The sequence below is a fragment of the Vombatus ursinus genome, unplaced genomic scaffold (assembly GCF_900497805.2).
Source record: "Vombatus ursinus unplaced genomic scaffold, bare-nosed wombat genome assembly UNPS02014863.1, whole genome shotgun sequence".
Classification (NCBI taxonomy): Eukaryota; Metazoa; Chordata; class Mammalia; order Diprotodontia; family Vombatidae; genus Vombatus; species Vombatus ursinus.
In genome coordinates this window covers 31621077-31647723 of record NW_020954641.1, presented here as the reverse complement: position 1 = coordinate 31647723, position 26647 = coordinate 31621077, and the positions used below count along the sequence as shown (strand labels likewise).

At 44.1% G+C, this 26647-nt stretch overlaps 1 protein-coding gene across 1 annotated transcript in view; it reads left to right on the top strand.

The window, feature by feature from the left end:
- The first annotated feature begins 3997 nt into the window (after nt 1-3997).
- The window catches only part of ADAMTS2 (ADAM metallopeptidase with thrombospondin type 1 motif 2), a 451457-nt gene continuing 428807 nt past the window's right edge, over nt 3998-26647 (top strand). The window contains exons 1-2 of the mRNA XM_027841791.1: nt 3998-4097; nt 5310-5671. Coding sequence (XP_027697592.1) covers nt 3998-4097; nt 5310-5671 — 462 coding nt within the window. The remainder of the gene's footprint in view (nt 4098-5309; nt 5672-26647) is intronic.

Sequence of the window (26647 nt, the reverse complement as noted above, 5' to 3'; positions counted from 1 at the left end):
GCTATGTGACCCTGGGCAAGTCACTTAACCATGTTTTCCTCACTTTCCTCATCTGTAAAATGATCTAGAGAAGGAAATGGCAAACCACTCCAGTATCTCCAAGAAAATCCCAACATGGGGACATGAAGAGTTGGACACAACTGAACAACAAAATAACAACAAAAGTCTACGATCCTATGATCTCTGAGAAATTCCACTAAATCCACCCTCTCCTCCCCTTGATGTGGGGACTTGGGAAGGACTGAGCTCCAAGAAGGGCATTGCCATCACACTTTCCATTGATGCTGATTTCTGCCACAGCTTTTCAGAGTTGTCTGGGAGGATTCTGTTATAGAAAGGACTAAAGAACCATGCAGAAGATCTTGACTTTGATGCATTCCTTCCTTCCACGCATTCTCTAGTCCACCCATACTGGCCTATTTTCTATTCTTCATACATGGTGTTCTGTCTCTCATCTCAATGTCTTTGCCCTGGTTGTCCCAGTGCTTGGAATATATTCCCTCCTTGTCTCTCTCTCTCTCTCAGAATTCCTAGTCTCCTTCAAGACTCATTTTAAGTACTACCCTCTACATGGAGCCTTTCCTGATCCTCCTACCTGTTGGTACCCTTCCTCCCAAACTACCTTGTATTTATTTATTCTGCATATGCTACGTACATATTAATGTCTGGGCAGCTAGGTAGTGCGGTGGATAGAGCACCAGGCCTGAAGTCAGGAGGATCTGAGTTCAAGTCTGGCCTCAGACACTTAATAGCTGTGTGATAATAACAACAGCAACAAGTGTATGAGTTGTCTCCCCCATTAGAAGGTAAGCTCCTTGATGGCAGAAACTGTTTCATTTTTGCTTTTGAATCTACAGCACTTAGGACGGTGCCTGGCACATAGCACTTAATAAATGCCTGCTGATGGATTACTCAGGACCCATGGCCAAACATGGAAAGAATGATGCCAAAGCTAAATTTATTTCAAGTGGTAGTTTCTCTTCTTTTCTATCAGTGAGAAAACACTATAAAGGTCACACAATGATTCACATTAAATTTCACTGAAATGTCTGGAAACTGCCTGACAGACAGGAGACAGGAAAGCAACTTCCAGACAGTGACTGTGGTAAATAACCTTTCTTGCTCTGTCCCTGGACCTGGGGCTCAGAGTGCGGGCCATTGTAACAATGGAAGAAGTGTGTTAATTCAAGGCCACCTCTCAGTGGTTTTTCATTTTGGACTAGCTGGTATTTGTGTGGTGACATGTATGCTCTTTAAGATCATGTATCGTAGGATTTTGAGTTGTAAAGACCCTTAGAGGTCATCGAATCCAGCTTCCCTGAGCAGGTCACTAAATTGTTCTAGATCTCAGTTTCTCCTTACATAAAATGGAGATTTTGGACCAGACGATCTTAAGGTTCCCTCCATCTCCAAATCCATAATCCTATGACCCCTGCTTATCTCTCCAAGGACTGAGCCTCCTGAGAGTTCCCCGTTTCCTTTCTCGACTTGCTGACAGCCTCGTTGAGGCAATATAACTTAGAAATAGAAGATGTTGCTGCTGTTCAGTCGTGTTCAACTCTTTGTGACCCCATGGGCCATAGCACTCCAAGCCCTTCTATCCTCCACTATCTCTTGAAGGCTGTCCAAGTTCATTGTTTCCATGACACTATCTCTCCATCTCCTCCTCTGCTGTAGGATAAGTTAAATGATGACAGAGACAAACTAGGAGGAGTCATAAGGTTGGATATGATAAATAGTGCAAAATAATTGTTGTTCAGTCATGTATAATTCTTCATGACCCCATTTGGGGTTTTCTTGGCAGAGATATTGGAGTGCTTTGCCATTTCCTTCTTCAACTCTTTTTACAGATGAGGAAACTGAGGCAAACAGGGTTAAGTGACTTGTCCAGGGTCACATAGCTAGTAAGTGCCTGGTCAAATTTGAACTCAAGTCCTTCTGACTTCAGGGCTCACACTCAATCCATCATGCTACCTAGGTGACAGGGGACTGTCTTTTACCTTTCTTTGTATCCCCAGAGATTAGCACAGTGCCCAGCACATAGTAGGCACTTAATAAATGTTTACTGACTGATCCACCTTTCTAGAGATAGGAGAGCATCTCTATTCAATTGCTTTGCTTAGCCCTGGACAATCCCTACAGGAACTCTCCTCCATGCCAGTGGAACTGGGCTCCTCATTGTTGGCTAAATATAACATACACATTTCCACCTCCACATTTTTTACTCATACTCTGTGACAGAACAGAAACAATACTAGACTAGGAGTCAAAAGATCAAGGTCCCAGTTCTGCCACTGTCATTGTGTGAGCTTCAGCACAGCTATGTCCTCTCTACCACTCTGATTCCTAGAGGCATCTAGGTGTCACAGTGCCACAGGCCTTGAGTCAGGAAGACCTGAGTTCAAATCTAGCCTCAGACACATGCTAGCTGCATGGCCCTGGACAAGTCACTTAATTAAGTTACTCTCTCTGCCTCAATTTCCTCAGCTGTAAAATAGAGTAAGTAGTAAAATAGAGTAAGATAAAATCCAAGCAAACACCTGTTTGCCTCAGTTTCCTCATCTGTAAAATGAGTTGGAGAAGGAAACGGCAAACCACTTCAGTATCTATGCTAAGAAAACCGAAAATACTGTCACAAATAGTGGGACGCTGAACAACAACAGATCAGGTGCAAAGATAAACCCGTGCAGAGTCAGTCTGTCTGGCAACAAGCATTTATTAAGTGCTTACTATCAGCCAGGAAGCCACTTCTTCGTGGCCAGGCCAGGCTTTAGAAAGTCTCAAAGACAGGTTCCACTTGTCCTAATTCTTTGTGCTCCAACCCGGACTGGTCTACTCACCATCACCAAACATAATCATTGTTTTCCCTCTGTTTTTGAGATGCCACTCATGCTAATCCCTTTACCTAGATGCTCTTTTCCTAGGTGTTAGGGTCAAAATCCTACCCAACCTTTCAGGCCCAGTTAGTGGCACATCTTCCTTGAAGCCTTTACTGATCAGTCCAGCTTGAAGTGAACTATTCCTTCTGTGAATCTTCCACAATCTCCTGCTTGTTCCCCGCCCCTTTCTGGACCTTACTCCCTTCTGCTTGATTTGTAGCATTTATTTGTTGCCCCTTATCTCTCCGAGGACTGTGAGCATCCTGAGAGTTCCCCGTTTCCTTTCTCGACTTGCTGACATCCCCATAAAGAGATCCCAGGCCCCTGAGTACAGGAGGAAGGTCTGCCCAGTCTTTTGGATTCTGGGGCCCTGCGTGGCTGGGAAAGCAAGAGTTACCCTCCCCTCCTACCTGCAGCGGAAGCTTAGTATCCCTGACAGTCAGCTGTTCTGCCCCTCGGACCCTGGCTCCCTTTGCTGTTAACCCAAGAAAATCAACTTTGGCGCAGCGCTGGGCTCTGGGGCGCACAGAGGTGGGGCGTACGGGAGGAGAAGGTGCTTTGGAGAGAGCGTGGGGGCACCCACGGTCGCCGGGAGCCGAAGTTTGCCCCTCTCTGAGGGCCCCTTCACTCTCCTGGGGATCCGGGGAGCCTCCCACAAGGACAGGAGGTAGCCGGGTTCGGGGGCTGGCCCCACGCGAAGCTGGGCGGGCAGCTTTTCCGTCAATCAGCCTGACTTCACTGCGCGCCCCGGCCCCTTGGCGTTACCCTCGAACCGCCTCCTGGTGTCTCTGCTTCGCTGCGATTGCAGCGTGTTGGGCTAGGGCGGGAGGGAGCGAGGTAGGGGAAGGAAGGAGGGAGGCAGGGAAGGAGCCGCCGCTGAGTGAACAAACGCGCTGAGGAGAAGCAGTCGGGTCACCGCAGGCTGGGGCGTCCTCGGCTCCTCATCTCCTCCTTCTCTTCCTCCCCACGCCGCGCCCCCCGCCTTCCCCTCCCTCCGCCCCGCGCCCGGAGGGACTGCAGCTGCGGACGGCTCCAGCTGCCCCAGATGTGGGCTGGGCGGCTCGCGGGCAACTTTAGCGCGGCTCCGCGTGCGGGGCTCGGGCTGCGGTTCGGCTGCCATGGATCTGCCAGCGGGAGCCGCTCGCCTCCTGCTCTGCTGGGCGCTGTTGCTGCTGCCGCCACTGCCCACGGGCGCCCTTAGCCGCTCTGGCCCCCGAGGTAGGTCCCGCTCCAGTCCAGACTTCAACCCCCCTGCCCGGCGCCGGAGGGACTTGGGCTAACTCCACTCGCCCAGGGTGTGAGTTGGCCAACTTTGGGGCCAGGGCGCACCCAGTCTCGGAGCCCTGGAGAAGTCGCGGGTTGGGGGGACATGGTGCCCTCAGTCTTAAGTGCCCCGGCGAGTAGAACCCGAGAAGCCCCAGGCAAGGACCCCAGAACCGGCCTCTGCCCGCTCCTACCCCTACCCGAGGCTCTTGTTGCGACCGCAGGCGGAGGGGCGCGGAGGATGGGGATAATGCAATTCGCTCTCTCCTCAGCTGGAGCCCCTCGACCACAAACTCTGATCCAAGCATCAAGTTTCACTTACTGCCTGTCCCTGGAAGGGCTAAATCCAGCTGCCAGCACGAGGCACTAAAGTGGGGGTGAGGTCTTTTCCCTCAAAGGGTTAAAGAACACCACCACCAGGTCACTCTCTGGGGGATCTCATAGGGCTGCCCCAGTTGGCTAATGACACTCCCCTTCCCAGCTGCCTAGGGCTCCTGCTGTGCGTGGGAATCTCCAGTAGGAACCTCCCTGTGATTGGACCGTGTGTTTCCCAGGGAGAAATTGGGGAAGCCTAGCCAGGCTGAGGCCAGTTAAAGCATTTTAAGTTGGTGACCTGCTGATGTTATGTGTTTCCCCTTGTGTGGCCTGTGAAGGTCCCCCCTCTCTCTAGTGCACTGTGAGCACTGGGGTGCATAGCATTCAGACTCTTCCATAGGCTTATGTAGTCCAGTGAAGTGACCAATTGCTGATATTGGTGGGAACCCTTGGGATGTTTGTGGGCTAAATGATGTTCACCAAGGTGGTTGAGGATGGAAAGTATTCATGTTGCCTTCTATTTTTGTCCCTGGTCCTTTTCTCCAACTGGTGACAGCCTACACTGTTAACTGGCCCCTGGTCTTTGATATTGCCAACTTCTACATCTAAGCCTATAGTTAAGGGAGAAGCAACATGAGCCAGGTAAAAGATCCCAGTCTTGGAGATTGAGAGACCTGGGATCAAATCCTAGTCCTGCAGCTTGTTCATTATGTGACCTTGGACAAATTGCTTCTCCTCTCTGGGCCTCAGTTTCTCCATCTGTAAAATGAAGGGGTTGGAAAAGATGACCTTGGGATGATGGAGAATTGAGTTTAAATTTACATATCCTCTTCTTACCCCTTCCATTTTCAGGTCCACTTTTGGGAAACATAGAGGAGTATAGGCTTGTCATCCCAACCAGCACAGATGCAGAGGGCAAGTTCTTATCTCATTTGGTGTCTGGAACTGGTAAAGGTCGATCCCGAAGGGATGTTGGGGACTTGCCCAGGGAGGATGCCAACGAACAGATATTTTACAATGTTACTGTGTTTGGAAGAGACTTCCACTTCAGGCTGCGACGGAACTCCCGGCTTGTGGCCCCGGGTGCAACTGTTGAATGGCAGGAAGATTCCCATGAGACTCGAGTAGAGCCACTCTTGGGGAACTGCCTCTATGTGGGCGGCATCACTGGTCTGCCCAATGCTTCTGTCGCTATCAGTAACTGTGATGGGCTGGTGAGTCTCTTTTTCTTATACAGTGCATGCACTAAGTATCACAAATTCAATCCCTTCCCAGCAATGCAGCTGGAATGGTGGGGAGCAAGAATAGTCTTAGGTGGCATTTAGGTTCATTTGTTGTAGGTACATGGCTAGAGGATGTGACCAGGACTATGAGGGGTCTAGGTGGTATATTCTATGAGAATCAGTTAAAAGAAGTGGGGTTATCTACCCTAGAGACTTAAGGGGACATGATAGATGCTGACAAATATTTGAAGGGTCATCATGGTTCAGAGGGGATGCCTAGAAAGTTTCATGGAGGCCAATTTTGGTTTTAATTTAAAGCAGGCCTTTCTAACAATCAAGGCTGCTTTGTTAGATGGTTAGTTCCTGGTCGTGGGAAGTATTCAAGGGAGAACTGAATGCCCCCTTCCCCCGCCTTGTCAAGGATAAAACAGAAGGGAATTCCTTACATTGGGTGGGAGGCTAAGTCTAGATCGACTTTAAGCTCAGATTCAATGATTCTGCAATTATAACAACTGACATTTGCATAGTACTTCAAAATTTGTAGTATGTTTTACACATATTGCCTCACTTGATAGGGCTGGCCCCTTTATTGGCTAGGTGTAATTAGTAGCTGTCTCCACACAGCTACCTTAGGCTCAGCAAGCCCTCTCCCTCCACCACTTCCCCCATCCTCTCTCTGTGGGTTTGGTATCTTTCTCAGGATTGCTGTGGTTACAGCCCCCGCAAGGGCAGGAATATAGCTTTTATTTCTTTTGTGCTTTATTTTCCCCCACCCCCACTCCAATCCCTTACTTCCAACCCCTCAGTGCCTAATATATAGTGCTGACTTAGTAGATGCTTAAACCTTTTTGGTTTGGTTATTTTCATTAAGTCTTGTTGTGGGGATAGGGGGGAGGGAGGAAGTTAGCTTCCTAGGACTTGCTTTATAAATTGGTAACTTGACAGCTACCACAGTAGAAATTCCTGGTTATTCCCCAGCTCCTGAGTCTCAGATGGTACAGAATCAGTATTGCATTGAGTCAAACTGTCAGACACTTGTTGGCATGCTATGCTCTGGCTTTTATACCCTGGGGTCTGGAAATGCAGTTTGCTTTTATCTTTTTTTGGCAGGGGTTAGGAATAAGGATGGGAATGTGTGCAAATATAGAAATTTATCCATTCCCGTCCCCAGTACTTGTTTTTGCCTCCCTTCTATTCCCTCCACCCCTATATTGCAAAGCTATAGCCCTGAGGTTCAGTTTCTGCAAATACTCAGTTTCCAATACTCATGGTTAAACATGAGGAGATGCTGCAGCCAGGACAGACCGACCTGGGTTTGGAAAATGAGATGAGATCAGAGATTGGGTTGAAGTCCTAGTGCTTGCCTAGATCTGGAGTGGGGCATTTCTCTGAGCCTAAATGGTTCCCCAAAACCCTAACACTTGCTGGCTCTGCCCTGGACAGGGATGTTCTGGGTGGAATGGCAGGCCTGAAACTGCAGATTTTGAGTTTGGAATGCGAGTCAAGTGGTTAGACTGTATCCGTTGGTGTCAGACATCTGAAGCAGGCGCACTGTGTGTTTAACACTAATTGCTACGTGGCACACACTCACTCAGTTTAGTTGAGAAAGGCGGTTTTTGTCATGAATTGCTGCTCGGTTCCCGTGATTTCTCCTTCTCCATCGCAGGCTCATGTTTCCACTAGAGGTAATTGTTCCACACTTTTCTGTGCCCTGCTGTTGAATAGAGTTGACTGGCTCTCTGAATCTTAGGAAACTCTTCTTTGGTAAGCCTAAGCAGACAAAGAATTGGGTTTAGGAGACATAAACATTTCAGGGACCTGTACCTTAATCTTTATAAAGATAGTCAAAATGAAGCTGCTTTTCACACTTGGTATTTCCAAGGACAATTACCTTCCTCCACGTTATCATCAACAAAAATCCTTACACATGGTAAGGGCATCCTTCACTTTACAGAATAGGTCTGTTTTTGGAAAGTGAAAAGCAGGACCCAGCACTATGATAGTGTTTAATAACAACTTGTTGATCAGAAAAAAGGGAAAAAAATTCAATCAAACAAACAAAAAAACCCAACCCAACTGAGTATAAAGTTAATATTGTTTTCACATTGACTTACATAACTGCATGAGAGGAGTTCTGTTATTGTTTCTGATTGACTTTTGGTGACACACAGACTCTTTGTACCACCACTTTTTCTATTGAGTAGAAAATTATCTGTGAACCAACACTCAAATGCACCATGGGAACTGATGTATGAAGATTTTTTTTTAAGGTGAGTATCTCAAAATATGAGTAATCACTCTCTGGTTTTATTTTTTATTATCTCCCAGCCTGAAGTCCCTCCCTTCTCTGATCCTTTCTCAACCTAGTTGCTAATGTCATATTCCTATAGGACAAGTATGACCATGTCACTCCCTTGTTCAAAAAGCTTCAGTGGCTCCCTATTGCCTCTAGAATAAAAATAACAACTCTACTGTCATTTAAAGCTGTTTACAATTTGGCTTCAGCTCAAACGAGCACAGTAACCTAATTTCTGTTAAACCCAAAGGTTCCAGCTACTGGGGACAAGAACTATTCAACAAAAACTGTTGTAAAAACTGGAAAATAGTCCAGCAGAAACTAGATATGGACCAACATTTCATACTGTATACCAATATAAGTTCCAAATAGGTGCATGATTTAAATATAAGGGTGACATCATAAGCAAATTAGAGGAGTATGGAAGAAGTTACCTGTCAGATCTATGGATAGGGGAAGGGTTCATGATGAAACAAGAGATAGAGAAGTTCACAGGAGACAAAATAGGCAACTTTGATTACATAACTGAGGCAAACAGGGTTAAATGACTTGTCCTTTTGTACAAGCAAAAACAATGCAGCTAAAATTAGAAGAGAAACAGGAAATTGGGGAAAACTTTATGTAGCAAATTTCTCTGATAAAGGTCTCATTTCCAAGAAATGTAGAAAACTGAGTCAAATTTATAAGAATAAGTCATTTCCCAGTTGATAAGTGGTCAAAGGATATGAATAGGATGTTTTCAGAGGAAGACATGTAACCTATCAATAACCATATGAAAAAATGCTCTAAATCACTAATAATTAGATCAAATTTAAACAACTCTGAGATAATACTTCATACTTACAAATTGGGTAAGTTGACAAAAAAGGAAGATGACAGTACTTTAATGCACTGTCAGTGCAGCTGTGGACTGGTCTAACCATTCTGGAAAGTAATTTAGAGCTATACTCAAAAAGCTTGTAAACTGTGCATACCCTTTGACCCAGTGAAACCACTACTAAGTCTATACCAAAACCAAAGCAAAGACGTCAGAGACGGGGAAAAGAATCCACATAGATACAAAAATATCCATAGCCACTCTTTTTGTGGTGGCAAAGACTTGGAAGCTGAGGGGATGCCCATCAATTGGGGAATGGCTGAACAAGTTATGAATATGATGGAATACTGTGGTGCTGTAAGAAATGACAAAGGGGATGGTTTCAGAAAAACCTTGGAAGACTTGTATGAATTGATGCAAAGTGAAGTGAGTAGAACCAGGAAAATAATTTATACTGTAAATAGCAATATTGTAAAGATAATTGAGGTAGATAGGTGGCACAGTGGATAGAGTGGTGGGCCTGGACTCTGCAAAACTTATCTTCCTGAGTTTAAATCTGGCCTCAGACACTTACTAGCTGTATGACCCTGGGTGAGTCACTTAACCTTGTTGCCTCAGTTTCCTCATCTGTAAAATGAGCTAGAGAAGAAAATGACAAACCACTCCATTATCTTTGCCAAGAAAACCCCAAAAGGGGTCATGAACAGTCAGACACGACTGAAATGACTGACCAACAACAAAGAAGAATTCTGATTAACACAATGACAATTTGGCTTCAGCCTATCTTTCTAGGTTTATGACGTATGCACTCTGTATTCTGGCCAAACTGTCCTCGTCCTTGATCTGCCCTCCCTTCCATTTCCTCCCTCTATGCTTTGCAGAGATGGTCTATAATGCAGTCTTCTCACCTCTCTTTCTTGGAGTCCTCTAGCTTCTTTCAGAGCTTAGCTCATGTGCCACCTTCTAATGGGACCTTTCTTGATTTTCCCAACTGTTAGGGCTCCTACTTCATATTTATTTTTTATTATATGCGTACGTGTTGCTTCCTCCGATTGAATGTAACTCCTTGCCTTGAAGGCAGGGACTATTTCTAATTTTTCTCTGTGTCATTAGAATGTAGCATGTTGGTCTGGACCTGGTGGGGAACCCTTGGTGAGGAAAATCCACCTCCCAATGCGTATTGGCAACTCTGCAATTATTTAGCCTTAGTTATCTGGGGGCTTGTTGTTGTTCAGTAGTTTTTCAGTCGTGGCTGACTCTTCATGGTGCCATTTGGGGTTTTCTTGGCAAAGATACTTGAGTGGTTTACCATTTCCTTCTCCAGCTCATTTTGCAGATGAAAAAATTGAGGCAAATAGGTTTAAGTGACTTGACCAGGGTCACACAGCTCAAAGTGTCTGAGGCCAGATTGGAACTCAGGAAGTTGTCTTTTTTACTTCATGCCCAGCACTCTGTCCACTGTGCCACCTAGCTGTCCTATCTGGGGGCACTGAGAGGTTAAGTAACTTGTCCTAGGTCACACAGCTAACCTGTGTTAGAAACCAACCTTAAACCCAGATTTTTCTTCATTACATTATACTGCCATCCTCCATCTTATAAACATTAGGCACTTAATACATGCTTGTTGATTGATATTCTATGAGATTGGACTCTCAATTTAGTATAAGCAATGATTACAGAAAGAAATCATATGAGAGGTGCCATAAGATACACTTTATTGTCAAAACAACTGATTAAAATGTACAAAGTTCACCTTTGTTCCCTTTAATTGCATTCAGAATATAAATTGCTTATAACCTTCAAAATCTCATTATAAAGTGGATGCTGTTAATTAGATATTTGTTGTAATTTAAACTGATGAGGGTTGAAATTCATATTTATACTTTCTATCTATTTATTAATCCATATAAGAGGTGCTTAATAAATGTTTGTTGAGTTGAAAAGTACTTAAATGACTAATTAATGTAAACATGATTGCCAAGGTAATATTTAACCTACTTCAGAACAAGGTTTTTTTTTTTTAATACTAATGTATACATAAAGGATTGATTTAAATCACTGGTCATTTTTGTTTGTTCCTGTACTTGGTAATGCTTTATTAGCCTGGATGACGTTATTTATAGACCTGAAAAACTCAAACCAAAAAAGGCTATAGTTCTCAAGAAGATTCTGTGATTCACACTTTGGATGAATTCAGATAGGTCTTTCCCAGTCAGGCTGAGTCAGGGAGGCCTGGCTATTGAAAACTGCAGTCTTTGGTACTAGTCCCGTCTGCAGGATAACGTAACTCTGGGTGGAAAGAGGATGCTAGGGGCAGAAATGTGTTTGTGCTGGTACGGAGAACAGACCTTGGTTTCTTCACTTCCAATACCAACCTCCAGGGGAGGCTGCAGAAGGCAAAGTAGAGGCCTCAGGTCAGTGATTTTGAGTGTCTGGCAGAAGCTAACGTGGGCAGTGTTTGGGGCAACTGGGGCTTGAGACTCTGGGTGTCTGGCCTAGGCTTCCCAGCGTTGGGTGAGGTGCTCAGTTCAGTGAATCTGAGTGTCCAGAGGCTGCTGCCTAGGGTAAATGGGAAGCACAGGTCAGTAATTCTGAATATCTGTCTCAATTAGCAAAAGCAAACAGTCTCACCAAATGATTGACCTTCCTAGAGACATTTTCTTTCCTGCTTCTCCTTGAAGGGAACTAGGATTCTTGTGAACTGAGGCATCCAGTCCTTGAGGGATAGAAGCAACATGATAAAAGGGAAAAAAGCCCTGAATCTAAAATCAGGAGAATTTTGGGTTTGAATCTTGGCTCAAATGCATAACTAGCTATGTGATCATGGACAAATCACTCTGTCTTTCCCAGCCTCAGTTTCCACATCTATAAAACAGGTATAACTCATATATTACCTGTATTACAGAGTTATTGTGAGGTAAGGAGAGGGATAGGCACTGGACTTGTGATTTCATTGGTTCAGGGAACTCCCAGGTGAGGAAATTCCCTCCACTAATATAGGTCATCCCCTTAAGTAACTTGTCCATGGTCACAACCAGTATGTGTTAGAAGGACATGAATCTTGATACTCCTGGCTTTGAAGAAGGCTCTCTATCTACTGTACCTTGCTGCCTCTCCATTAGGAGGAAAGCACTTTCTAAACTTTCAAATACTATAGAAATATGAATTGTTATACTATTGCCATTAATAGTCATTGCTATTTAAACTTTTTTTAATAACAAACTTAATAGTCTCAAAAGAAACAGATGAAACAAGGGGCAAATATTACACAAATACCCTAGACTCTAATAAGGCAGAATCAAAAGTATGAATGAATACATTTAAAAAGCACTTATTAAGCACTTACTATGTACAAAGCTCTGGGCTAAGTGCTTGGGGTACAAATGGAAAGGTAAAGATGGCCCCTGCTCTCAAGGAGCTCATACTCTAATAAAGGAGACAACATAGAAGCTTCAATTGAAAGTGAGATGGGAAGGTCCCAGGGTCCTTGGAGTGTAATGGCAAAGCAGATGGTTATGCATCTTTAATGTCATTTCCAGCAATAAAATCATATAATTTTCTGATGTTAAACCATTTGATGGTGACAAGGACTTTGCTGGCAAGAGCTTTCTTTTCTGGGTCTTCAGTAGTTACAGATGAAGTACCTGAAGTAGTTTCCCAGATGCATCTCCATAAGGATTGCTTTCTGGGATGATGGAGGCTGGGTTTGAAAAAGGACCAGTTATCTGGGGGGTACTGTGATTGCCTAACTGCTAGGCAGCAATTGGTGTTGGTGATGGTGAGGAAGGGGGACTCCTGCTCCACAGTAATTGCTGTTTTCAGTGAGGGCGGAGGGTCTGAGGGACACTGCTGTTCTCAAGGTTCTTGCGTTTAGGGTCTTGGGTTATCTTCATTGCGGTCCTAACAGAATTGATCAGATGGTGGTTTGACTTGCTTGGTATGTGCCACTTTCTGTCTCTTAATTAAAAGTAAGCAAATAGTTTTTATTTTGTTCTGTGTTCTCTCTTAAGCCTATCCAAAATTCTATCATATTTGGCTCTCATCAATGCTGTTTCTAGGACAGGCTAGTTCAATCCCCCATTTCCTCTCACCTGGATGACTATAATACCTTCTTAATTGGTTTTCCTGCCTTAAGTCTTTCCCTTCTTAAAAAAAAAATTCCACATTAGTCATCTTGTGAAAGAAGACACAGAGCCAAAACAAACCAAAACAACAAATCATGGGATAAATAAAGAAAGTGAAAATAGTATGCTTTGATTTGCATTCAGACTCCATCAGTTCTTTCTCTGGAGGTGGATAGCATTTTTCATCAAGAATCCTTTGGAATTGTCTCCGATCATTGTATTGCTGAGAATAGTTAAGTCATTCACAGTTGATAATCCTACAATATTGCTGTAACTGAGTACATAATATTGCTGTTACTGGCTATGATGTTCTTTTGGCTCTGCTCACTTCACCTTGCATCAGTTATGTAAGTCTTTCCAGGTTTTTCTGAGAGCATCCTGCAGTGGTATTGCTGGATCAAAGGCCATGCACAGTTTGTTAGCCCTTTGGGTGTAGTTCCAGATTGCTCTCAACAGTTGCTCCCTTATCTCATTCTTTCCCCACATAGCTGTCACAGGGATTTTTCTAAAGTGCTAGTCCTACTATGTCACTCTCCTACTCAGTAACTCTGATGGCTCCCTAGTGCACCTAGCATCTAGTCAAGTTAACATGGATCTGGTAAGTTCTTACAATGTGTTAGGCACTGTGCTAAGTGCTGGGATACGAAGAAAGGCAAAACCACTTTTTGCCCTGAAGGAACTTAAATTCTAAAGCAGGAGACAGCATGGAAATAACTAGTTTCATAATAGATTTATACAAAATAGCTAATAGGTCATCAGAAAGGGGAAGACTGGGAAAGGTTTTTTTTTAGGCAGAAGGTAGGATTTATGCTAAGTCTTGAAGGAAGCCAGGTAGAGGTGAGGGGACAGAGCTTTGTGAGCATGGGGTGGGGGACAGTCAGTGCAAAAGGATGGGAATGGGAGATGAGGCTTTTGAGGAACTAGTACTAGGTAGGCCAGTGTAGCCAGATGGTAGACTGCACAGGGCGGAGTAGAGACTGGAAAGGCAGGACAAGGACGGTTTATGATAATGTTTAGATGTCAAACAGAGGAATTTATGTTTGATCCTGGAGGTAGCAGGGAGATCCTGGGGCTCATTGAGCAGAGGTGTGATCTGGTTAGGTCTGTACTTTAGAAAAATCACCTTACAGCTCAGTGGAGATGGATTAGAGTAGGGGTAGACTTGAGGCAGAAATATCAAAATACAGTCCTCTGTTTAGCTTTGAAAGGCCTTCATAACCTGGCCCCAACCTACGTTTCCAACATTACTATATATTACACCTCTTTTCCATCCTACAGTTCAACCAAACTGACCTTCTTGTTACTCCTTACACCCAATACTCTGTTTCCCATCTCTGTGCCTTTGCATAGGCTGTGCCCATATATTGGAATGCACTCCCACCTCCTTTCTACCTATTAGAATTCTTTGTTTCCTTCAAGAAACACTTGTGTGAAGTCTTTCCTGATCCCCCTACCTGCTAGTGCCCTAGCAGAACATCATGGGATTTTTTGTTACCTTGTTAAAGTTAGGGGATTAGGTTGGCTAAGGTCACTTTCAATTCTGACAGGCTTTGATTTTGTACCCATTTCTTAGATGGAAAAACTGAGGTCCAGAGAGAAGAAGTCCTAGGCTCATCGATTTAGAACTAGGAGGGACTTTAGAGATCATCTAGTTCAATCACCTGATTTTTACAGTTGAAAAAACTGAGCCACGTAGAGGTGAAATGACTTGCCTAAGACAACACTGAGATTGAAACCCAAGTCCTTTGACTCTAACTTGGGCACGCTCTACTGGACCACACTGTTTGCCCAAGGCCACATAGCAAGTTAATGGCACAACTGGAATTAGAGACCCCAGGTCCCTTGACCCCTAAACTGGGCCCGTTTTTAGCAGCCCAACCCGAAGGGTCACTGATAGCCACGACCAAGGGAAGACTTGCTTTGTCGGTTACCCCCATGAAATCTGAATTCTAGCCAGAGACAGAGCCCTCCAACTGGCAAGAAAGTGCCTGAGGTTCATTCACAGGTAAAGCTGTTGGTGTGACTGGGAATGTGTTAGTGACCGCGCCAGATAGAGCTGATGTCGCTTGGTCCAGGAAGGCCAGGCTGAAAGCCACATTCCTGGGAGATGAGTTTGTTTCCATGTGGATCTCACGGAGTGTCTGATCTAGGCTGGCATTATCAGCCCTCGCTCCAGCAGCTGCACAGAGAACAGGGAAGCTGGGGCAAGGTCATACCGCCCTCTCTGGGCTTTCCACTATAAAATACGGGAGATTGGATTAGATGATTTCAGAAACACCCTCCAGCTCTGATATCCCACGTTCTAAGGTTCCTTCCAGCTTGGCTAATTCTGTGCTTTGTGTTTTAAGGTCCCATCCAACTTTGGCATTCTATATTCTTATTGATTAGAAGCACCTACTATATGCAAGGTATTATACTAGTTTTGGGGAAGTATATTTGTTGCCATCCTAGTGGCAAAGAACCATTCCAGTACTGATGTCTTAGCTTAGAGAGACCCTGGTTACACTGGGGTGGTGATGGTAGGTAACTGTTCAAAGTCTCAGCTTTCCTGACTGATGGTTTTTAACCACAGCCACACCCTTAAATTTGGGGGACCTTTGTTTTCCCATATTTACCATGAGATTTATGATATTTTCCCATCATTTCCTCATAGGATAGTAACAGAAAGAAGTACTTTTTAGTCTTTTTTTTCAGTCATGTTCAACTCTTTGTGACCCTATTTAGGGTTTAGGCTTTCTTGACAAAGATACTGGAGTGGTTTGCCATTTCCTTCTCTAGTTCATTTTACAGATGAGGAAACAGAGGCAAACAGGATTAAATGAGTTGCCCAGTGTCCCGTAGCCAGTAAGTGTCTGAGGCCAGATTTGAACTCAGGAAGATGAGTCTTCCTGACTTCAGGCATGGCACTCTATCCACTATGCTACCCAATTGCCCTTGGAGAGAAGTACAGCAATGCCAGTGTCTCTCTCGGTTGAAAGTTGGGCATTCTAGTTGGTCTCTCTGCTGAAAGTCTCCTCATTCCACTGTATCCTCCACCCAGCTGTCAAAGTGATTTTCCTATAGCTCAGATCCACCCATGTCAATCTTATAAATAAAATCCAATAAACTCCAGTGGCTCCCTATTACCTCTAGGATGAAATACCAACTCCTATGTTTGACATTTAAAGCTCTTCATATCTTGGCCCCAACTTACCATTTTAGCCTTATTACACATGAATTGCCTTCACTGTACTACCCAGGCAAACTGACCTTCTGAACTATATCTCCTACATGATATTTGATTTCCTGACTCTGTGCCTTCACATTATCTGCCTCCCCTCCCTTGTTTTCCCCAAGATCACTTCCTCTTCCTTTCCACCTCTTAGAATCTTTTATTTCCTTCAAGACTCAGCTCACGTGCCATCTTCTACACGAAGCCTTTTCAACTATTCACCCTCTCTAATTGCTAGTGACTTTTTCTATGAAGAAAGACCTTGTATTCATTATCTGCAGATCTATGTACGTACACATTGTTTCCCCTAATTGAATCCATATCCTTCCAATGCGAGGAATGTTTCATTTTTGTCTTTGTATTCCTAGCTCCTAGCATAGCACCTGACATATAGTAGGTGTTCAATAAATGTTTACTTGTTTGCTCAATGGATTCTAGGACTTATTGTCCTTGTTTAAGTCAATGAGGGGCCTCCTGATGCCTTGCATGTGTTTGGAATGTCCCCTGATGCATCCTGGGGTTACCCATTCCACAGTCTGAGTTTTTCCCTGCTCTAGCCTAGGCTCTCACTCCTGTGCCATCTTGGGCTCTCACTCTACACACATCCTTATCTCAATATGAGCCCACAGGATAGAGGGCAACCAGGAATGTTTATGCAGCTGTAGGCTACATCAAGGGAGGTGTGACATCCATAGCTAAGGAAGAAAGGGTTCTGATTTCCTCTGCTTTTGTCATACCCCAAATGGAGCATTATTTTTGGTTCTTTTAGGAAGGACTTTGACCAACTGAAGTCCAGATGAAGATAATCAAAGATGGTGAGACGACTGGATACCATGCCATATGAGGTTAATTGGAAGAAAAAAAAAAACAGGATAAGGGAACACTTGGGGGATGTGATAGTTGTCTTCAAGTATCTAAGCATTTATATATAGTGCTTTAAGCTTTGCAAAGAGTTTTACAAATCTCTCATTTGATCCTTACAACAGCTTAGGAAGACAGGAGCTATTATTACCCCCATTTTACAGTTGAGAAAACTGAGGCAAACAGAGGTTAAGTGACTTGCTCAGGGCCACTCACCTAATAAGTATCTGAGGTCACATTTGAACTTAGGTCTTCCTGACTTCAGGCCTGGCGCTCTATCCACTGTAGCACCCAGCTACCCCAAGTGAATGATCACTCAGAGATATTGCAGATGGAATTCCCATTCAGGGAGAACTTAGTCTAAATGATCAAATGAGATAATATTCGTAAAGCACTCAGCACAGTGCCTGGATCATAGTAAGTGCTATATAAATGTTGGCTATTGTTATTATAATATCTGAGGGCCCTTTCTGTTCTTTTGTATTATTATTTTTGTTTTGGGGGGTAGGCAGTGGGGTTAAGTGACTTGCCCAGGGTCACACAGCTAGTGAGTGTTGTGTGTCTGAGGCTTGATTTGAATTCAGGTCCTCCTGACTCCAGGGCTGGCGCTCTATCCACTGCACCACCTGGCTGCCCCTCTTTCGGTCCTTAGTTCCTGGTTTCTGGGCTCCTCCCAATTTTTTCATTTCTGTTCTGAACTCTACTTTGCTAGCTGTGGAATAAGAGAGGTGGGAGAGGCTGTGCTGAGTCATAGCTGCTGCGGTGGTCCCTACTAGCATCCTGACACTTCCCTCTCTCTCTAGTTTCTACTTGAATAAATTAAGTAGTCAACACCCAATAACATGGCTGCTGTATGCTCGCAGAACAAAGCCTGGCCACCCCTATTGCCTCTTCTCTCCCTCCCTTACAGGGACTTGGGCATCCAGAGAGTCTGGCTCTCTCTTTGGCCCAAGAGAATAAGGAGGAAAGATGTTCTATAGAAGAAAAAAATTATTCCTTTTCTCCCTCATACACACGAGGAAGTGCCATGATTGCCGCTTGAACCCACAGAAATGACTTGCTTTCAGAAACACTAATTGGATTGAAACTAATTGGATGGGGGGAGTGGAGAGGAGGAGAGAGAAACTTTCCTATTAGCTACTTGTATAACTGTGGATGAGAACCCCAGCCCTCGTTGGCGAGGGAGTTATAATGAGTGTGTCCTCTGATTTCTCTTGGCCCCTGAGTAGGCCTGTAAGGAGGAGGGGGGGGACGCATTTGCTAGGATCAGGTTAACACAGATGTGAAGGGTCAGCACCACTTCAGCAATGACTGCTAAGCTCACCACCATCTGTGGGATGATTCACAATATTATCTTTGGAGTCTGGCCCTAGATAATTAATTGCTATTATTTGTCCCCAGACGATTAATTGATGAGCATCGGCATTTTAAAAAGTGCATATGTCTCATGTCATTACTGAGGAAAGACAGACTGGCTGATTAGTTTAGTGACTAGAGAATGAGAAGGTGAGATGAGATAACCCTCTTTCAAGGAAGGATATGGAGAGGATTCCTGTATAAATGGGAAATTGCACTTTTTTTTTCTTTTTTTTGGCTAGGCAATGGGGTTAAGTGACTTGCCCAGGGTCACATAGCTAGTGTCAAGTATCTGAGGTCAAATTTGAACTCAGGTCCTCCTGACATCCAGGCTGGTGCTCTATCCACTGAGCCAGCTAGCTGCCCCAGAGATTGCACTTCTGAGGCCCCTCTGGCTCTGAGAATCTCTGGCTCAGTCCTTGCTGTTAAGGCTCACCTTTGACCAGGACTGGTTATATGATCCTGGCTAAATTTTAGCACTCCAAGAGAAGCCTTTTAAGGTCATAAATTGTAGTACAGTTGCCAGTCTGCATCAGTAGAAGTTTATCCACTGGAAGCTTCCTTGTAGTAGTAACATCACAAGGACCATTAGATTGTAAACTCCTTGAGGTCAGGGGCTGTCTTTTGCCTCTTTGTATCCTGTTGCTTAGCACAGTGCCTGGCACATGGTGGATGCTTAATAAATTGATATGAACAGGAGCCCCTCCCCCATTACCACTAGCATCCCTGGAATCTTAGAATATCATAGAATCCGAATCAGAACTGAACGACCCTGAAATGTTAGAATATTAGAGAGTCAGAGTCATAGAATATTAGAACTGGAAAGAGACCTTGGAGAGAATCTTGTCCGGCTTCTTCATTTTACAGAGAAGGTAACCAGCTTAGGGGAAACGACTTAGCTAAGGTTACACAGCTAGCTAATGGCAGGGCTAAGCTTAGAATACAGATTTCCCGACTTCTAGTCTAGGGCTTTTTCTGCTATTCGTCTTTGCTGTGTTCCATAAGGCCATAGTGTAATTCCAACCCTGACACATGCCATGAGGGCCATTGGTGAGGGGGTAGATGAATTTATCAAGGTCCTCTTCACTGCTGGGGGAGGGCACTCTGTTACAAAGTCTCCATTCCCACCAATGGGGGTACCCTCTGAGCCATGCTGTCTAGATATTTAGTGCTGATCTAAGACCTGATTCCAGTGTCAATTCAGAACCTTTGATTGGGTAAAGTGGCTGGTGTGGTGAATGTGGTCTGAGTTTGGTTAGTGATGTCTGGGTCAGGGTTTTTTTTTTTTGACTGGGGGATTTCAATAAGTTCATGAGCTCATTTTTCCTTGGAGTTCCTGGTCTCTCTGTGACTTGAGGTGGAAGGTCTTCTTTGGAAGAGTAAGTTGCACAGCCCTGAGATGTTCTTGTCTTGAAGAGAAAGACCTTCTGTGCAGAGACCTCCGAGGACACTGATAGAATGTAAGCTCCTTGATGGCCGGGTCTGTTACATTTTTGTCTCTATATCTCTAGGGCTTTGCACAGTGCCTGGCACATAGTAGCTTTTTGATACATGCTTATTGATTGATCGATCCCCCTAATCCAACTTCAGCCTGAATAAGGATCTTTCCCAGAGCTTTTATAACAGATCAGGCTTTTGTTTGACAATACCTACTTGCCAGGCTCTACTATCTCCCAAGGCAACCCGCTTTATTTTGGGCAGGAGAAATCTATTTCAGAGGTATGTGGGTCCTGGGGCAGTGCCTTCTGGTCCTGAAGCACTTATGTTCTAAAGACGATTCTTCTATTTGAGAATGATCAGTATGTGAGATGGACACTCTCCCAGCTTGAGGCTACAAAGCTGGCTGAAGGTTCCTGCATCCTTTCTTTCCCAGTGGCTGCAGGGCACTCAAATTGGCGGGGATTTGCGCTAATACTCCCTCGAGTTGGCCCTCTTGGATGTTTGTGCTCTAAGATGATTTACTGAGCTGGCGCAGCAAGCCCGCTGAGGGATAGGGGGCTTCTGTGAGGATGGAGTCAGTGGGGAGCGAGATACTGATTAGAAGAGGGACAAGACGAACTCCCCAAACTCTTGAATCTATGAAGGGTATTAAATCCCAACCACGTCGATGCCCTCCTATAGTACCAAGGCTTATATAGGATGCCATTTACTGCACATGTTTCATATTAAATGTCAGCTGTCCACTGCGCCTGCAGCATTTCCATTAATATGGAAAAGTTATTGCAGAGGCTTGAGCACCCTGAGCAGTAAGAACTCTGAGGACTTTAGTTCTCCCATGAATTTAAATTGCATTATGTCTCTCCTACTTTCGGGGTCTTCAGAATGGTACGCACAGCTTCAGATTGCAACCCTACTGGAATACACAAGCATCAGGCATTCTGATTGGCTCCTTTCCTGAATGCTAATTCCCTGGAAGAACTGGGGACACTGTGCTGTCCTTTAGAGATAGAGCTTTGGCTCTTTCTTGTGATGGCATAGGGGGCCAAGGGCCCTCTCTCCTGCCGCTCCCGGATCCCCGGGAAACACTGCAGGGTTTCAACTCTTTTGGCTTCTTATTGAAAGCTATGGAAGAGAATTTAGTTCTTTAAGATTGAATGTCTTTTCCTGAGGCTGGAAATGAGCATATCAGCCCCCTGTGGCTGTGGAATGGGAGAGTTTAGGGCAGGCAGTAATTGTCTGTACTTGCCTGATGATTTGCAGACATCCTGACTGTGTCTGCAGTTGACACCTGAGTATTGTATAGGATTGTATGGGAAGCAGGGGTGGGGATCTCTGGGACAGCATTTCACCAAGGCCTATGGCAAGTCCCAGAGGACAGGATATTACTTTGTTTTGGTGCTGCAGCCCTGCAGCCTGGAGGACAAGTTTCCCTAGCATGCTGATTAGAAAAGTTAGGCAGTTGTGAACAGGACCTAACCTCTTAATTCTCGTTTTTACTACAGATTACTCCCATTAGGATCCAGTTAGACAAAAAAGGAATTTAAAAAAAAATTTTTTTATTTACTATATTTTATTTTACAGAGGGAACAATGAAATAAATAGCGATTCCAAATGTAAACCTTCAGGCACTGTGGGATAGAGCAAACCTCGTCTCTCAGAGAGGAAAGATAAAGCAGCTTGACAGCTTTTTGACTGCAAAGGAATTTTCAGGCATAGCTAGTAAATTGACCAGCACCTGTATAGTTCTAAAAATAAGTTTCTGAAGGCAAGGTAATTCCTTCATCATTACTGGAAAAGGAGGTGGGATGGCATATCATGAGAGCCAGGGATAACAGGAATAACGTAGCTTATCTACTCTATTAGTATCTAAGTAATGGTAAGAAATCTAGAGGAAGGCCTCTAGCTTATCAGGTGGCCTTCAAAATTGAGGGTTTATGGGAAGACGTGAGCAAGGGTCCCACGATATGAGAAGATATGGATGGGTTGCAATCAGCACTAATGGAGGGACTCCTCGCATTGATGTGGTCACAGATTCATTGAGGTATCAATGTAAGGCATTCCTATATACATGAGCAACATGTCTAAATTAATTGCATGGGAAAATGAACACAAACTCATATTTTAAAGACTTTGAAGTTTTGACATAAAAGGTGACAAGCTCTTTTCCAGTGTATAGGCAACACTTAAAGTGGCAGAGAGACACAGAATGTCAAAGAACAATGGTAACAATCTGTGATTTATTTACTCAGATATCCATGGTGTGAGTGAACAGTAGTGATGCTTTTACCAGAGAGCCTGCTAACTCTTTATCTCTGCTATCCTCTTCTCGTCTTCTTACAGCATTCATCCATGGTCCTCCCTCCCTCTCTACTATCCACAGCCTCTTCTTTCCCTTTCTCACTATCTCCCTCATTTAATACACCTGGAAGTGCTGGGGACACATTACTGTCCTTTAGAGATGGACTTTTTACTCTTTTCCAATGGTGGCACAGGGTTGTGGGTGAGGGCCCTCTCTCCTGCTGGTCCTGGGTCCGCAGGAAACATCACCAGGTTTCTACTCCTTTGATTTCTTACCGAATGCTTCTTTCCCTACCTCTCTATCTCCTTCATTGAATTGACCATAATACAAAACATAAGGATATTATTTATTCTATTAATTGAATCAAGATTTGGTTTTCCTTTTTTCATTACAAAGTTGTTGAGTTAAGCAGTCTGTCTCTCTCTCTCTCTCTCTCTCTCTCTCTCACACACACACACACACACACACACACACACGCACCCACACACACTATTTGGTTGTAGTACTTCTATCAAAGCACTCTTCCAGTGCCTGACCATGGCATTTTCGAGGACTCTGGGTATGCCATATGGAACACATGCTCTAGCAGGTCCAGAACTGTTATTAGCAATTCCTCAAGTCCATTTTTTAAGACAAATGCAATGGTTGGGGAATGCTGGGTGAGGGAGACTTCCAGGAGAGTTCCTAGATCCCTTGGAGGAGACAGACTGCAGAACACTGCCCTGTTGATGGGAAGATAGATGCCATGGTTAGGGAACAGGGTGAGACTGCAAACAGGAAGGATTTCACCTGGTGTTCAGCTGTCAAGGAAAGGAAGAATTTTTACTAATTATTTTTGCTAACTAGGTATTAAGCTCAGTTATTTCTGTAATTGAAGGAGTACAAGTACTATGAATGCTATTTTAAGTGTGGGCACCCTAGAGGTAAGCTTCAGTTGCCCTACCCTTGTTACAGCTCTAGGTATGTCCCTCCAAGTTAGAAAAAGCTTCAAGTATGTTGTCAGTAACAGATTGTGTATCTGAAGATCTGCCAAGCCCAGCATAGTGAAGCTTACTAGCAGGTGATGATTTTTTGACTATGTTATTTCTTGAAATTAGGCAGGTAAGTAACATGGTGAATAGGGCATCGGACCTGAAGTCAGGAAGACCTGAGTTCAAGTCTATTCTCAAATACTTACTAGCGGTGTAACCCTAGGCAAATCCCTTACCTTTTGTCTGCCTAGGTTTCCTCTTCTGTAAAATGGGGATAATAATACCACCTACCTCTTAGGGTTGTTGTGAGGATCAAATGAAGTAATATTTGTAAAGTTCTTTGCCAAGTTTAAGCAATATATAAATGCTAGCTAATATATCTACATTTTTATCTATAGATATATATGTATATATGTGTGTATATACACACATATGTGTATATATGTATATAGCAAGATATTATTATAAAAAGTACAAAGGTATATTGAAGTTGCATTCTGTGTTGATGGGAGAGATAGACATAGCAATTAACCACAGGTCTTTAAGGTGCTGAAATATACACATTTTAAAATTCCTTTCTGTTTTGTCCTTTGGATATTTTTCATCAGGTTGGTGGCCCTCAACAGAAGAGGGGTTCCTCACTATTGGCCTATAGACTAGGACTGGGAAAATGATTTCCAGGAGCATTTGTTCCTAGACCTGAAAACTTCGTGATTTGTGAAGCAGGGGTCTTTCTGACTGAGTTCAGTGAAGGAGAGGGGAGAAAGTCTGGTGTAAAAGAAAAGAGTGTAGCTGGGGAGGGAATCAGATCAGGATCTAAGGCCACCTCTCTTACTCACTGTATGATCTTGATCACGTCTCATCTTTCTGGGATTCAGTTTCCTCCTTTGTAAAATGATGAGATTGGATGTAATGATCTCAAATGTCTCTTCTAGCTCTGATAATGTCTTGTTCAATGTACCAAGGTCTTTCCAGCTCTGCCATTCTTAAATTTGCTGTGATTTTTCCTGGGGTGGTTTTGAGCTCACTTCCTTCCTTTTAGGCATATGCAGAGATGTATAGGAACTGGAAGCTGAGATCTGATCGTGTGTGTGTGTGTGTGTGTGTGTGTGTGTGTCTGTGCACACATCTGGAGAGGTTGAAGGTCCTGACACCTAGAAGCCCTATTGAAACATTCCAGCCAAAGCTTTGGTATGTTTCAGGCTGTGGAGAGACTAGAGGGCCTTTTTCATTACAAGCAGATTTTGTTGTCGTGTGTGTGTGTGTGTGTGTGTGTGTGTGATTAAGATCAATGATGTGTTTGCAAATGTACTCCATGTCTGAATCCTAGGCAGGGGATGTTTTCCACAGACTTGGAATGCGTCTCAACTTGTTTTGGGTGTCTCTTCTTTGCCTGTTGGATCACACCTTGTACCAAACTGTTGTTGGGTCAAGAAGAGAATTGCACAGAGTGCATTCTTCTAGGGTTTGAATCCCATCCGGCTACTGACAGAGAACAGATGTAAGCTGCACGTGGGCCCAGTGGTGCAGCTTCTTTCTCAGGGACTCAGCGTCTCCATTGTAAATTCTCATTTTGGAGAGATTATTACCAGCCTGCAAGAACTGGCAAAGGGCTGAAAGATGGCATCTGGGTCCATTCTCCAAGTTCATAAGCAGACATATTTTTATAAAAATGTGTTTTTTTTTCCTTTTTTTAGTACTGTCAGCCAAAGAAGATTCTTCTCTCTGTTTTATCTCAGGAAATATAAACAGATGCAGGTCCTCGTCTCAAAACCAGAGAGAAAGAGGCGAGGTTCAGGATTAGGGAACAAGAGATAACCATGATTAGCACATAATTTATCCGGCCTGTCAACTCAGGACGCTATTGGACATCTCTCTCTGGCCTGCCCTCTTGTCCCCACCGCCATCATCTGCCTAGGATCCTTGGATTTAGTGGGTGGTGATGATGATAACTATCATAACTCTTCCATTCAATCTATAGAACTTTAAGATTTGGGCAGTTAGTTGGCTCAGTGGTTAAAGTCCTAGGCCTGGAGTCAGAAAGACCTAAGTTCGAATACGGCCTCAGACACTTACTAACTGTGGTCCTGGGTGAGTCACTTAATCCTATTTGTCTTAGTTTCTTCATCTGTAAAATGAGCTAGAAAAGAAAATGACTCCGTTTTCTCTGCCAAGAAAACCTCAAATGGAGTCATGGAGAGTCAGATACAACTGAATAACAATAACAACACTTTAAGATTTACAAAATGCTTTTCTTACAACACCACTAAGTAACAATAATAATGATGATGATGATGATGATGATAATGATAATAATGATAATTACTTGTGGTGTAGTGGAAAGCATACTAGAATGAGCTTCAGGAGGCCTGGGGACTAGTGCTGGCTCTGCACTGATGGGCTGTATAACTGTGGGCAGGCTGTGTCACCTCTTTGGACCCCTGTTTCCTTTGTAGGATAAAAGGAGGGGTTGACTAAATGGTCTTCAAGGCCCCTTCCAGCTCTGGTATTCTCCAGTCCTTGATTTGTATGATGCGTGTGGGGGAACACCTGCTATTGCAAACTTCTGTCATTTTATCAGAAGAATCCTCATAACTAGGAGTGGAGCGTAGGCTCAGATGCTGGGAGAGGCTGTGGGGACTGTTCCCTTACAGGCAGATTCTGTTGTCCTAGAGGAAGACTTGTGTGCCTCTGTGAGGATCACGGCATTGTAAGGTGATAGGACAGATACATTATTAACTAGGATATAGAGCAGCATGGGAAAAAACACATTTGGAGATGTGTTCCAAAGGACTGGAGGAGCATTGAGAATGATCGCATCTACCTGAGGGAGATCAGGGAAGGCTTCTTGGGAGAAGAGGCATTTGTGCTAAGCCTTGAATGATAGGTTGGATTTTGATTGGTGGAAATGACAGAGGAGGGCATCCCTGGCACTGAGAATTATGAACATAGGTACAAGGGAAACATAGCATGGGACATACTCAGAGATCAAAGTATATGACTGGCTCATAGGGTAGGTGAAGGTAGGTAGGGCTAGAAAAATAGGCTGGAGCCAAAGCATGGAATGCCTTGAATGCCATTTTGGGATTTTGGCCTTTATCGTGTGGGAAGTAAAGGGCCATTGCAGAGATTTGGGCAGGGCAGTCATGAGATCAGCCCTGGGAGTTAGAAGGACTGATTTCTACTGTAGAAGGAGAGGATGAAGCAGGGATACCAGTGAGATGGCCACTTCAGTAGTCCAGGCAAGAGGTGATGAGGGCTGAATGAAGGTTGGGACCATGGGGATGGAGAGGAAATGATGGATGTAAAAGTTGGTGCAGCGACAGATAGAAAACATCTCACTGGGTGGAACCGTGTATCTGGTCAGGCTCCATATGAGTCTTGGAAGGGAGTCTTGAAGTCAGATGTTGCCCTGCCTGGCCAAGCAAGACCTAACATGAAGGGAGTAGATTTCCCTGTCATGCCTCACATCATAAGGTTCTCTCTAAGCGTTAGCCTGTAAGCATTCTTCCTTCTTTTCCTTATCTTGATCTTCTGGGTATGCTTGCATCTGTGAGCCATGCTTAGAGATCTTCTCCACTGGCTTCCAAAC